This window comes from Crocodylus siamensis, chromosome 1 (assembly GCF_052110815.1).
Source record: "Crocodylus siamensis isolate JL-2025a chromosome 1, ASM5211081v1, whole genome shotgun sequence".
NCBI classification, from domain to species: Eukaryota; Metazoa; Chordata; order Crocodylia; family Crocodylidae; genus Crocodylus; species Crocodylus siamensis.
Genome location: NC_143395.1, coordinates 91037581 through 91051167, shown reverse-complemented (window position 1 = coordinate 91051167; position 13587 = coordinate 91037581). Strand labels below are relative to the sequence as shown.

Sequence of the window (13587 nt, the reverse complement as noted above, 5' to 3'; positions counted from 1 at the left end):
GGATCTATTTTGCATCTATGCTGCATTTTGTATTCTCACAATAGGGGCAGGGCTTGCAACCTGCAAAGGTGGTTGCAATTTAAATGCAAGCAATTTATAGTATGATTAGATGGTACACAGCCACAGAGATGTTCTACAGTTAATATGGAACATCTTTGTATCTGGTTTGTATCGGGCATTAATTTGAAACAGGTGGCACATTAAAGCAGGGCAGTGTTGCTCCATACTACGTTACAGTGCTCAGCTTCACTAATGTTGGGTGGGAAGCAACTGATGGGTTCCTCCAGCCCAGGAAACCTAAATCCATGCATAGTGGAGCCCTGCATCAGTTGCCTGGCAATTCGACTGAAAGGTGTTAGGCAGGGGACAAAATGGACTTCTCCCACCCAGGAAGTTTAAACCAGCATGCTACACAGCCCAAGTAAGTGTTAAACTTCTGGACAGGCGAGTCTGCTGGCTCCCCCTGCCCAGCATTTTTCAACCCATATGCCACTCAGCCCATGTACAGTTGCCCCACGTGTAAGTTTAAACCGCTCAGGCAGGGAAAGCCCATCGGCACTGGACAGTGCTGCATGGTTCCTGGATTTCAACTTGTTGGTGTGCAGAGAGTGCAGGATCTTGGGCTCCACATGTGCCCCCAAGTTGAAAGGGCACTGTGGGAAGTGCAGCACTGGGGATATCAGGCTCTCTGCACTGGCAGTTACATAATTGGGGTGTCACTGATCCCAAAAAATGTTCAATCTGCCATGATGTGCGAAATCAAAATTACTCTTAAAAGGCATTTGTTCTCCTTATTGACTGCACTGGAAGCCTTGCTGGCCATGTCTACATGAGGTAGAGCTACTGAGACCTAAATCTTTTTCACCCTCCTGGTATCAGGCACCTAATTTCTAGGCATTGCAGTTCTTAAATTGGAGCCACCTAAGAAGTCGATCTGGATTTTGCCCTTATTTTGAGTACTGCACATATTTGATTGTCTAATATGTGCAATTTGAGTACTGCACATATTAGAAGATCAAAAGCAACAGTTTATCTATGTACTATTTCTCATCCCATTCTATAAATAAGAACAGAAAAAACAGATATTCATATGCTTTAAAATAATAAAAAAACATAACTTTTCAAGTATGCTTATGAGAGAAGAGCCATTGACTTTCTGCTATACTGTACACAGATTTTGAGGCCACCATGGTTTTAGTACACTTAGGAGACAGAACGGTTTTTCCCCCTACAAATTAACCAAAGGCAATAGAATAATAAATTTTCTGTGTGTCCTACATTGAAAAAAATTAGAGAGTAAACAAAGTTGTAATGCAAAGAGAATAAACAATGAAAATCAGAGACATTATTAATCAGAGGCAGTGCAATTCTCCTATTCTTCATGAAATCTGTTATGAATAATTTCTATCTTTCTTTCTGGATCCTGGAAAATGTTCAGTCTTCATCAATTGCTTTTTTTACCTGAAAGCTTGTCTATATCATACCAAACATACAGTTGGTCCAATAAAAGATATCACTCACTAGAATTCTTGCCTCTTGCACATCTCCTGAACAACCATGACAACATCACCTCAACACTACCCAGTCTTAAAGCTGAACTTTTTGTTGCCACTATTCCTATTGGGAGTCTATCCCCAAACCTCAATCCTCTGTTGGTTAGAAACCTTGGGTGTCTATACATGAGCAGCAAGGCTACTCCAATGCACTGTAATTAAAGCGCGTCTGCTGGAGCATGATAATTACCGCACTACAGCAGCCTTCAGCGTCTCGTGCATCAGTGTCGCCACGCTGAAAAATGGCGGTGGGGGTGCTTTAACTAAAGTTCATTCAATGAGCTTTAGTTGAAGTGCCCCACTTACCAGTAGCATTAATATATCCTACAGTAGTGTTAATAACGCCCTATTTCTGCTAGACTTACCTTGCAAGGGTATGGTAACATTTGCTTCTCTCATGGCCAGGTCACAGTGTTGGCTCATAGGAATCGTATGATTGACTGATCCACTCAAGTCTTTTTCTTACTCTGTTGTTGATAAGCCCCAGTTTGCAGGAGAAACTTTTATCACCTAAGTGCATAACCTAGAACTTAGTACTATTACACCATTCCTATTACACTGGTCATTCAATTCTTCTTACATAATATTTAGATCGGGGTGGGCAAAATGCAACCCGGGGGCCAGACGCAGCCCTCCAGGCCATTCTGTCGGGCCCATGGGGCCCCTAAAAAAAATTTAGAAAATTTATATTTAACTGCCCTGGGCTGCCTGTCATGCAGCCTTCAATGGCTTGCCAAAACTCATTTTGGGCAGAGGGCCACTTACTAATTGCCTGCCCCGATTTAGATCTTCCTATGTACCAGCAGTGCTGCATAACTTAGTGTCATCAACAAACATCATCAGCATATTTACTTTTTCTACCAAATTCAGTAATGAAAATATTAAATAGAATCAGTTCTAAAGCCAGTCCTTGAGGATGCATGTAACCTTCCTCTAGCCTTATCCATGCATGCATATTAAGTTATCCCTATTAGCTAGTTCCTTGCCCACCGTACAATCCTTGCATTAATCCCCATTTTCTCCAGTTTAACTGATAAATCTCATCTGTACTCAATTTTCTCTAGTTTAACCACTAAGTCTCAAATGCTGTACTGAAGCCCAGATAGATGAGGCCTATTTCATTTCCTCTATGCAGAAAATTGGTTATTTTATCAAAGAAAGATCAAGGTAACTCTGATGCAGTGTACTGTTGGTAAACTTGTATTACATTTTATTACATTTTTAATTACTTTTTTCTTCTAAATTTGCTCTGAAGTCTTACACAGTGTTGAAATCAGGCCAGTGGATATGCAGTAGTTTAGCAACTTCCTCCCTTTCTTCAGCATAGGCATTCCATTTGGTATTCTTCAGTCATATATTACCACTTGTGACTTTATAGATATCTTCAGAATAGTTATTAATATCAGGTGCATTATAATATTAAGGATGGCTAATAGCATTATGCACAGAGATAACAATACTATGCACTTGGGGTTGTTTTTGTTTTGTTTTTAAATGAAATATGTAGGATTTTGGCATAAAATGAGACAACTAAAACTGAAACCTAATTTTAAAAATTAAAATACAATATTATCATCGTGAAAAATGTCTATAATAGGCTTTGCTTCAGTTTGTCACACAGCAAAACTAGGGAAGTTTCTGCAAGACTGTGCTATAGAATCAGTAGATTTTATGTGGTTTTTTTTCTCATTCGCAGGAACACGTGCCTACCTGGCTTCAGAATACTCACATTTATAACTGGCCAAAAAATAAAAAGAATATCCTGCTGCGTTTACTGAGGGAAGAGGAATATGTTGCTCCTCCAGTAGGACCTCTGCCAACCCTCCAGGTTGTGCCATTATGAACATTATTACTTAAAGTGCAGGACAAGCAATTGTTAAAGGTTTGTGTTGGCAGGGAGCCAGGATTCTTCCAGATGGTCTTTTCTGGTGATGGAAGGCACTCTCTCTGCTAAAGGAGTTAGTTGTTTTGGGTAACACAGGCTCAGTTTCCTGACTTGTTTTCTGCTGTATCAAGCGTCTCTTTCTGAAGCTGGTGGGGGATAATTCTTTTCCCTCAGCTTTTAAACGAACTGCTAATGGAAACTGGTATTTCTCATTTTATATTAAGTTTTCACTGCTGTTTTTAACATATTGTTTTGCTAGTCTGCTGTATAAGTATTTTCTAAAAATGATGTTGCATTAAGTTTTAAAAAAATTACACCTTCCTTGTCTGGTCAGAGTTTCTTTGCAGATATTCTGTCACTATGCAGCATTCTCAAACTGCCTGATGTGTGCACAATAAAATGCATTCATGGTTTCTAAGGCTGGCCAGAATATTGTTAATAATATGCAAAATATTTAAATTACCTTTCCAAGGACAAATGCGTATAAGTTGTACGTAATCTGGGAATAACTCCTGGGGATGGGTAACGCATCTTTTTACTCAAACAGTCTTACATTAAAGCACCATACTTGTAAGAGGGCCCTTATGGCTCTGAGGTTACTAGAACTCCTTTTTCTTACAACATAGTCCCTAATACTTACCAGATTTTATAATAACAGACCAAAAATAATTACATTATTTTATAATAGACCAAATCACAGCAACCTACTGCCCTACAAGTCTTTAGTCATAACCAGAAAAGGCTACAGTATTTATGTCAGCTCTTAGCTCTCTTACTCCTCCTCTTTAACCCTGATTAAAACAAGGACATTCTGACACACCCTGGTAACAGAGACATAACATTAACAGCTCTTCAACTTGTGTGCCTTTTGTTAGTCAAAAATAGCCAAAGATGTTCAAAAGACATGGAGGAATCAGCAGCTGGAACAGCTAGATAATATTAAATCAACAAAGCTCAGCAGAATTGGTTATTTTTTAAAGGTGTAAACAATCTTGGGAGCAAATGGTCTTCCTTCCTTCCTCATGAACATAACAACTGGGGTTCTGCTGTACTTGAAGGCTGAAGTCTACAGCCCATGACTCTTGCCAAATTTCCACAACCAAGCTGAAAATTGGCCAGTCAGAGATTCAATGCAAAGTCCTTAAGCCTCCTCAAGTTTGTTATTCAGTATTACAGTGATCTAAAAATCACTTAAAAACCACACACAACCTTATTTTTGCAGGCTATCAGTGAAATATCTTTAACCAAAAGAATGCTATTCATTTCAGAAAGGAAAAATATTTCATTACTTTTCCAAGGATAAATGTGTATAAGTTGCATGTAAATTGATAAGGCCTCCTCGACCATGTGCAGAAGAAATGATGAAAATTTGAGTCTCAAGATTAAAGGTTCTTATAAATATATCCAATAACTAATTTGCCTTGTTGGGGCTCTTATGTAAGTAATTACATATAAGTAACTTGGTGAGGGGACTATCCAGTGTTGTCAACTCTGGGACAAATAAATGAACAAAAGGAAACATTAAAACATGTTTGCAGCCAAAGTCCAAGTCAATTATTAACTCTCTCTATAAATAATAGTGACATGCAGACATTCATTTTATAACAAAGTACATACCCTATGGTCTTGTATTATTTCCTAGCAGGATTTGCTGAGCTGCAGAAAATCAAGGAGAGAAAAGGTGCCACTTAAATTTCCACATGTTCTGAGGTGGCCTGTCAGGCCAGCCAATAGGATTTACAGAAGGAAACAATGCCATTTCTTTGTAATCAAGACATGGATAAAAGCAAGAAAGCTTAGTCATTACCTAATTGACATGGTGATGAGTGTGATATAAGACTATAATCGGAATTCATTAAGAAAGAGTTGATGTTATCAGGTTCAAGAGGCTCAAACTACATTCATAGGGTGTAGATTCTCTGAAGAAAGTACACATGAGAACAATCTTAAAGCTGCTTTCTGTTCCACAACTGATCAAGAGTGCTGTTTCTAGTGAGGCTCTTTTACCTTTTTGGGCTAGTTCTGTACAGCTTAACATAACAAAATAGTGAAGACCCCGTTAACCTCCCTGACCTAGCAGCAAGATAAACACCTGGGCCTGCTCATTACAGCAGCTTGACTAAAAAGCATCATTGTTTAAAGCCTGCCCTTCCTTATCTCTGGTTGGCAACTGAACTGAAAGTGTAGAAGACCCAGGAATGTTAATGAAGTCAACTACTACAAACTTCAACAGTGATTTCAAGGGAGACACTGTCCACAGCTCAGTGCTATACAAATGAAATGTATTAATTAAAAGGAAAATGAATAATTGCTGTTATTTATCACACTTCAATACCGTTGATTAGAGCTGTTAGAAGAGCTAGGGCAAGTACCTATTTTTAAGAGGGGAAAAAAAGCAGTATGGCCTTGAAGTGCAAGAAGTTTACTGTGGTAACAGACAACAAGGAATCTTCATTAGTTACCTAGAGCTCAGTGGACAGGACAGGTGCTTACTATCTTTCAGAATAAACGTCCATATTATTACTCCATGACTTTAATGCAAAAGGTATGTACATTTTTCCCCACCTGAAAGTCTGCTACTGTTTAAAGCACCAAAGGCTGTTGTTCAGGAAATATAACCAGCTTTCTTAAAATTGCTGCTTTTTGCAGCATCTCTCAAACAACATTTATATTGTAATTATGGTAGGAAAACATTATAACGTAGCTTGGCTTTGCTGTATAGATGGAACTGAACCTACATCATATTCCAGGTATTCTGAAGTTCCAGTTTAGTGCACAGCTCAGGAATCGCTCTTTTCAAGCTAGATCTCTGCTTAAACCAATAGAGCCAAGTTTTTGGCAGATTCCCCAAATACCACTCTGATCCCCTTCTTCTGTTTGATCTGCTGCTCTGCTTTCTACTCCCTATGCTGCTCCCTGCCTGATATCCAGATCTGCTTTCTGTCCTCTACTCTGTGCTCCCTGCCTGATCACCTGGTCTGCCTTCTGCTTCCTGCCCTGTCTGCTGCTGTGCCACCTTCCCTAATGTGTTGTGTGCCACACACAGAGGATGTCCATGCCACTTGTGGCGCTTGTGTCACACGTCAGCCACCCATAGTTTAAACTGTGCTAGCAGTCTTCTGTAATGCACCCCATAGAGTGCTACTGTTACCATGGTACATGGAAATTTCGCAAAAAAACTGTACTTACTAACCCCTCCTTGAGCTTTTATGCCTTTGAATCTGCATCCCTTAGGTAGCTATCTCTCTGAGGCCAGGATTACAATGAAAGCAGAAACCCATGTTACATTTATATTTAAACAGTTATTGTTAGCAGTTGGTAGCTCATTTTCACTGCCAGTGGAAACAAAGTTTTTTTTTGCATTTTGTTACAGAAAACTTTAGGGGGAAATCCTTAGCGCTGTTCTCTTGCTCTGTTTAAACTACACAGACATGAACAAATAAAACAATGCTGTCCCTGTAGGCAGACCCAAAATGCATGAGAACACAGTTTGGTAACAACAGACACAGCTGAGTTAACTTACTTTTGTAGTGTAGATGGGTCTTTGGACAAATTTCCTCTCACTTGAAGGAAACCTGGCTACAGAACCAAGCTAACAACAACAGTCATGTTCAAACATGACTGTGACTTGTTGTTATTGTACACAGGTATCTATGTACTCCCCCTTCAATTAGGAGGGATAGGTGGCTAGGCTGGAGTGCTGTGAGAGGGACTGCAATTGTCAATCAGTGCCCTCTGTCCCCTATAGGGTCAGGCCAGGGCACAGAGTATCTTAACTATATACACATGTGTATATATATATCAATATCTATAGATACCCACATACAAAATCCAGAAAAGAAAGTAATATTAATAAATATACATACAATATACAATTTACATATAATTCTATACTCTATAATGAGCGATTAGGAAAATTATTCTACCACCCACAGGCCTCGAACTCAGCACAGGTAAGTATCTGATCTGAAACAGGTAAACCCCAAAATAACATAGGTAACGAACAGATAAACTACAGGTAAGTATAAGCCACAAATAAATACGGGTAAACAACAGGTGAGTAATAGCAAAAGGGGTCCCAACAGAGCCCTAGTCAGTTATAAATTCAAGACTCTACTAATCTACTAATTTACAGCTATGAGAGTTTACAAAATATAAGGCATGACATCACACAATGTAAAGTGCAAGAACCTCAAAAATAAACTTAATCCCAAGGAAAAACCTCAATGCCACTTGGGCCTTTTTCCCAAACCCTAGAAGGAAGCTGGTAACTTCAAGGGGGCCTTCCCAGTGGGACCTCCACTTTCAGGACCCCTTAACTAACCAAGGGGAGACTCCCCCTCCCTTGTAGGAGTCCTTCTCCCTGGCAACTCACGGCTCCCAGGCCTGGAGGGTGGCCCTTGTATTCTGTGCCAAGCTGCTCTGTTGCCCACGGTGGGCTTTGGGGTTGCTGCTCCCCAGAACAGGGCTCCACTATACAGGGCTTCTGGCGCCTCTGGCTCTGCCCTGCCCACTGGCTGAGCGGCCCAAGCACCGTCTGGCTCCCTGGGCTCTACCTTTTGCTATGGGTTGGAGGCCCGGGCCACCTCATGCAGCATCAAGGCTCAGTCTGCTCCTGGACTTTTCATACAACTTCGTCTGCACTGAGCTGCTGGCCCAGTGCCAGCAGCTGTAGACCCAAGCCACCTCAAGCAGGTCTCAGGGTCTCTCACCGTCTGTGTAGTGCCTCCTGCACTGAGTTCCCAGCCTCATGCCGGGGGTTGGGGACCTGAGCTGCCATGAGTGGCTACCAGGGTCCTGTTCTGTGCACCGGCCTATGCACTGTGTCTCTGGCTGCACGCTAGGGACTGCAGACCTGGGCTGCCTCACACATCTCCTAGGGTCTGGACACCATGCGCCATGCTGTGCACTGAGACCGTGGGCACTGGAGCCATCAGCTGCTTTCCACCACTTCCCGCTGCCAACAGAAGTCTTCAGGGGCTCTTCCAGACTATTGCTTTGCCCTGCTGAGCAGCTCTCCTCAGCTCTTCTAGCCCTGCTCTTCTCTTCATCCCTTAACGCATCTGCCATGTTCTGGGCACACAGCTCCCTTTATTCTCTTCAGAGGTTCTACCCCCGAAGTTCAGCCGGATGGGCAGAGTGCAGTCTTGAACCAGGTTTGAGGCTTTTCTTTTTTTTTTTTTCTCTCACCCCAAGCAAGGGTGGGGCAAGGGCTCTCCCAACAGTTACCCGATTGGTGGATGGGCTCCACCAATCACAAAGAAGATTGTCTGAGCCCAAGACATGCTGGGCTGTATCTGTAAGTCTGCCACATTGATGACAGTCCTACAAAATCAACCACAGCAGGGGACTCAGTTTCCACAGGCATGTGCCCTGATATGGCTAAAATCCACACTCAGTCTTGCAGTGTACACAAGAGAGGAATGTACCTACACTGTCAGACTGTATCTGGGTAAGATTCTGGTCTCCACTACAGTACTTATTAATGCCTTTCCTGCACTGAAATTTTGTTCTGTGCATCCTTTGAAACTTTAAGGAGAAAGTTTAGATGAAAATTATGCCAGAGTAACTTTCTGTGTACTTCTGTGTACTATATTATTAGTACACATGTGGAATTTAGCTCTCACATGTCTTGTTCTCCAATTTAGGACATATTGAAGGCTCATCAGTGCTATAGCTGTAATACTATTAAATGATCATGTAGTACTCCTATAGCCTGCCAGACACGTTAGACCTTGGTTTGGTCTTACCTGTCCAGACAGGGTCAAAGCGTACTATAAGATTGTAATCAGAATGGGTTACAATCCGGCAGCATTGAGTCTTCCCTGCCATATAATTATTTATGCCCAAGCTAGCTGAGTTAAAAAAAACCTACCAAATCAGAAAAGAAGTGTTTTACATTCAGTTTACTTTTAACAAACAGAGATGGAAATGACTCCTTCCTTAAGGCTGTCACACACTTCCATAACACACTGATGCCTGCAAAGGCAAGAACAAACCACACCTGTAATGTGATCAAAACACACTTGGACTGTAAAAATTGCCTGATGTGTTAAAAGCCTGGCACAGACGAGTCCTTACAGTTGCAGAACTACTAGGGTACAGACATGATACATGTATCACCCTACATTCATTACCACAAAACCAAAAAAAAAGTTTAATAATAGACTGAAAGCAATTAAATATAAATTGTTTATTTTGACATATTTAAATATTTCTATTCTCTGGATTTTTTCAATAAAACAGCTTATCCTGAAAATAGCATCCTTGGAAAGTTTTTTCAAAGCTGCATTTTTTTCCTTGAGTTGACACTTAGTTTCTGTGATGTATCCATTCTATTTTCAGCTGTTACATCATATTAAAATCAGTTAAACGTAATGCTTTGTGACTGGCATATCCGGACAAGATGCATTGCAGTGATGCAGCATGTCAGCCTCAGGACTTTCAGCAAGAGTCTTGAGTTCTGAAATGCACTGTTGAGAAGTCTGCAGTCTTGAGAGGCTGAAGCAATTCAGTGAGAAATACTTTTTAAAAGATAATACCTATGGGGGGACTGAACTGAATGGCCTGCACAATAGATTGTGCATTAAAAATCATTTCACCTTTAGGCAACCAGAGTTAATCCAAGCTGAACAGGTAGTGAGCAAAAGTCATTATGATTTGATTGCTGTTTGGCAGCCTGTGTGAAGAGAGTTCTTGGTCATTATATTCACAGTAGATGTGCATCCACATGACACACACTATAACGTATGGCAGCTTCTGCTTCAGTAACTTTCCCCCCAAAAAGGCATTGAACAGAGATTGCAAGCTAATTTCAAGGCAGGTATGGATAAGTAATATTTTTCTGACCAAAAACTCATTGTGTTGAAGGGTCAGTTACAACTTGTTACCTTCTAAAATTGACAAGCCTGTCAATTAATGAACTCAGACCCTCTATGCTGGTTTTCACCAAGCACAGGGCAGTGAATCAGGCACTGAACTACTGTTCAGGAAGTCTGGATCCTATTTTTTGCTCTGGCAGTTAATTGACCAAAGGAAAGTTACTTTAACTCTCTCTACCTAGGTTCATTCATCTATAAAATTGGGATAATAACGTCTGCGCCCAACTTGACAAAATTCTTTGAGATCTACAGGTGAAAATACTATATACATGCAAATTTATTTTACTGCTATGAGTCATCTTTAAACATCTCTCCTAGGGCACTGACAGCACCATGAGTTAGAGATCCTCCCAACTCAAAAGATATTTACTGTTAGGTCAGGAGGATGGGGGATAAAGCTCCGTTTTTGAGCTGACAAATTAAGCCTCATTATATCCAGCCAATCCAGCTGGGAAGCTGTGTGCCTGCAGCTTCTCTTCTCTAGCTCCACCCACTCCCCCCTCCCAGCTCCAGTACTGTCTGCACAATGGGAGGGAGTAGAAGGGAGAGGAAGGAGCTTGGGCTGGAGTTTGCCAAGCCTGCACTGGAGTGGGGGTGGGTGGATTAGAGCTTTAAGCTCCCTCCCCTCCCTTCCCCCCACCTCCCATCATGCAGACAGCCCAGCTGCCCAATCAGACAGAAGTTAATGAAGGTGCTCCACTTTGGAGTGCCTTCATCTGAAACCTCATATAATGAGGTTTAATTTGTTGCATGATCGGGGACTTTTAAAGCACAATGCACTTCTGTAAGGGCATGGCTGTAGAGCTTTTTCAAGGGGATGATCGCACGACAAATGTAACTTCTGTCTGCACCTCTAGTGTCCTTAAAGCTTCTAAAGATCCTGGAGTTTAGTTTCCAGGGATATTAATTTGGCTCTTTCTATAAGCACTAAATTAACTCTATTATGACTTTGGAAAGAAAAATAAACCCTCTTCATATTCCCCTGGTATAGGTACCCTACTGTTATGAAACATGACTAGACTTTGCACAAACATTACTATAAGCAGTACCAAAAAGTGGGAGAAAATGAGTGAAACATGTCTGCGCCCACCCTCTTTCTGCCCTGTTAATAGTCTGCTCATTGCAGCTTCTAGCATCATGCATGTAGCAGGGCACCAGGGTGCCTGCTACTAGCAGTAGGAATAGGGCTGCTGAAGCTCCCTGAAGCAGCACAGATGTGGGTTGCTGGGGCAACCAGGCAGGTCACATGGCCAAAAAGGGGGAAGGGCCAGACCTTTATAAACAGCTAGGCCAAAGCCTAGCTAGTGGTTCTTGTTCAGTAGTCTAAGGTGTAGGAGTGTCTAGTGGATCAAAGGTGAGCGGTGCACCCTGACCACCCAAGGGGTTGCACCATGGTGAGGGTTGAGAGGACCCTGATTAGAAGGCCTTGTGAGAGAGCCAGGTGGGCCTAGAATAGATGCTTTAGCCAGGAGGCTTATTGTTATGCTACAGCCAGCAGGCTTATGGTTTAGTTTGGTTAGTGTTACACTGGAGGAGTGGGTGAGGCTGTAGGGGTGTGAGGACGCCTCACAGGAGCTCTCCAATAATCTGGGGGTTCCTGGTGCCCAGTAAGGGCACAGTGGTTAGTGCTGGAGTCAGCACGGTGAGTGAGTGCCAGAGAGGTGTGGTATGCGGGGTTTCAGACCCCAGCCTGAGAGGGTGGTATTTTGCCCAGTGGGGCAAACAACCCAAAGAAGGGCAGGGGGCCAGGCACAGCTATGCGCCACCTGAGCCCCAAGGCGTGGGAGGCATGGCATAGGCCCCAGAGGGGGCAACGAGCACAGGAGGCGTGGCATAGGTCCCAGAGGGGGTGGGTCTGGGGCCAGGTGGGGAAAGGGCCACCTGAGCCCAACTTTGAAAAGCCCGAGTAAAGGCGAGAAGCGCAGCATAGGCCCCGGAGAGGGCGAGGGAAGCGCGAGCAGCACAGCACAAGCCCCAGAGAGGGCCGAACAGAACAAGAGGCTCCAGAGTGAGCAATTAGTCCCTGACCAGAACGAAGCCCCGGAGAAGGGTGGGCATGCGGTATGCGTCCCAGAGAGGGGCTGGCGCGCGGCATAAGCCCAGGGAGGGGCTGACATCCAGGTAGGGGCTAGATCGATAAGAGCTCAACAGAGCTGAACAGAAGCCCAGGAGGGGCAAATATATGACAAGAGAACGTCCGATACAGCTGTGAGGCTTGGGACGTGCTAAAGGGGAGGTTTGGAGGTATGCATTAGCCCTTAAGGCGGGGGTGCACCGAGACACCCCCATATGGAGTAAGGGTAGATCAACTTACGCTGTGTATTAGGAGATAAAGGCAGCCTCCCTAATTGAACCAATTACCATCAAAGATGTGGTGGGTGAGGATAAAAGGGTGCTAAGTTGACACAGCAGGGGGCGTTAGCGGGATCACGGCCGCCCCTGCGCCCCACTCCGTGACAATGCATTATCATAGAAGTAGGGTCAGAAGGGACCTTGTAGATCTTCAAGTCCCACCCCCTGCCTGGGCAGGAGAAAAACTGGGCTCAAATGACTCCAGCCAGGTAGGCATCAAGCCCCTTCTTAAAGACCCCCAGGGTAGGAGCCAGGACCACTTCCCTTGGAAGTTGGTTCCAGATCCTAGCTGCCCTGACTGTGAAGTAGTTCTTATGGATGTCTAATCTAAACCTACTCTCCAACAACTTGTGGTCATTATTCCTTGTTATGCCAGGGGGCGCTAGGGGAAACAAGGTCTCTCCCAAAACCTTCTGGTCCCCCCTGGTGAGTTTACAGACAGTCACCAGGTCCCCCCTCAGCCTTCTCTTGTGAAGGCTGAACAGGTTCAGGTCCCACAGTCTCGCATTGTAGGGTCTGCCCTGTTATCCCCAGATCATGCAAGCGGCCTTCCTCTGGACCCTCTCAATGTTGTCCACATCCCTCCTGAAGTGGGGCGCACAGAACTGGATGCAGCATTCCAGCTGTGGCCTGACCAATGTCACGCAGAGTGGGAGGATCACCTCCTTGGCCCTACTTGAGATGCACCTGTGGATGCATGACAAGGTCTGGTCAGCCCTGCCAACCATGACCTTGTATTGTCGATCCATGTTCATCTTGGAGTCAGTAATGACTCCAAGATCCCTTTCTGCCTCCGTGCTCTCAAGAAGGGAGTTTCCCATCTTATAAGTGTGCTGCTGGTTACTACTGCCCAAGTGCAGCACCCTGCACTTGCCAGTATTGAAATGCATCCTGTTTTTGTTAGCCCACCCCTGCA

The 13587-nt window shown here is 43.5% G+C and overlaps 1 protein-coding gene across 1 annotated transcript in view; it reads left to right on the top strand.

The window, feature by feature from the left end:
* The window catches only part of TRAF3IP2 (TRAF3 interacting protein 2), a 54461-nt gene extending 50605 nt beyond the window's left edge, over positions 1–3856 (top strand). The window contains exon 10 of the mRNA XM_090038068.1: positions 3250–3856. Within this exon, the coding sequence (XP_089894194.1) occupies positions 3250–3396 (147 nt within the window). The 3' untranslated portion in view covers positions 3397–3856. The remainder of the gene's footprint in view (positions 1–3249) is intronic.
* The last annotated feature ends 9731 nt before the right edge of the window (positions 3857–13587 follow it).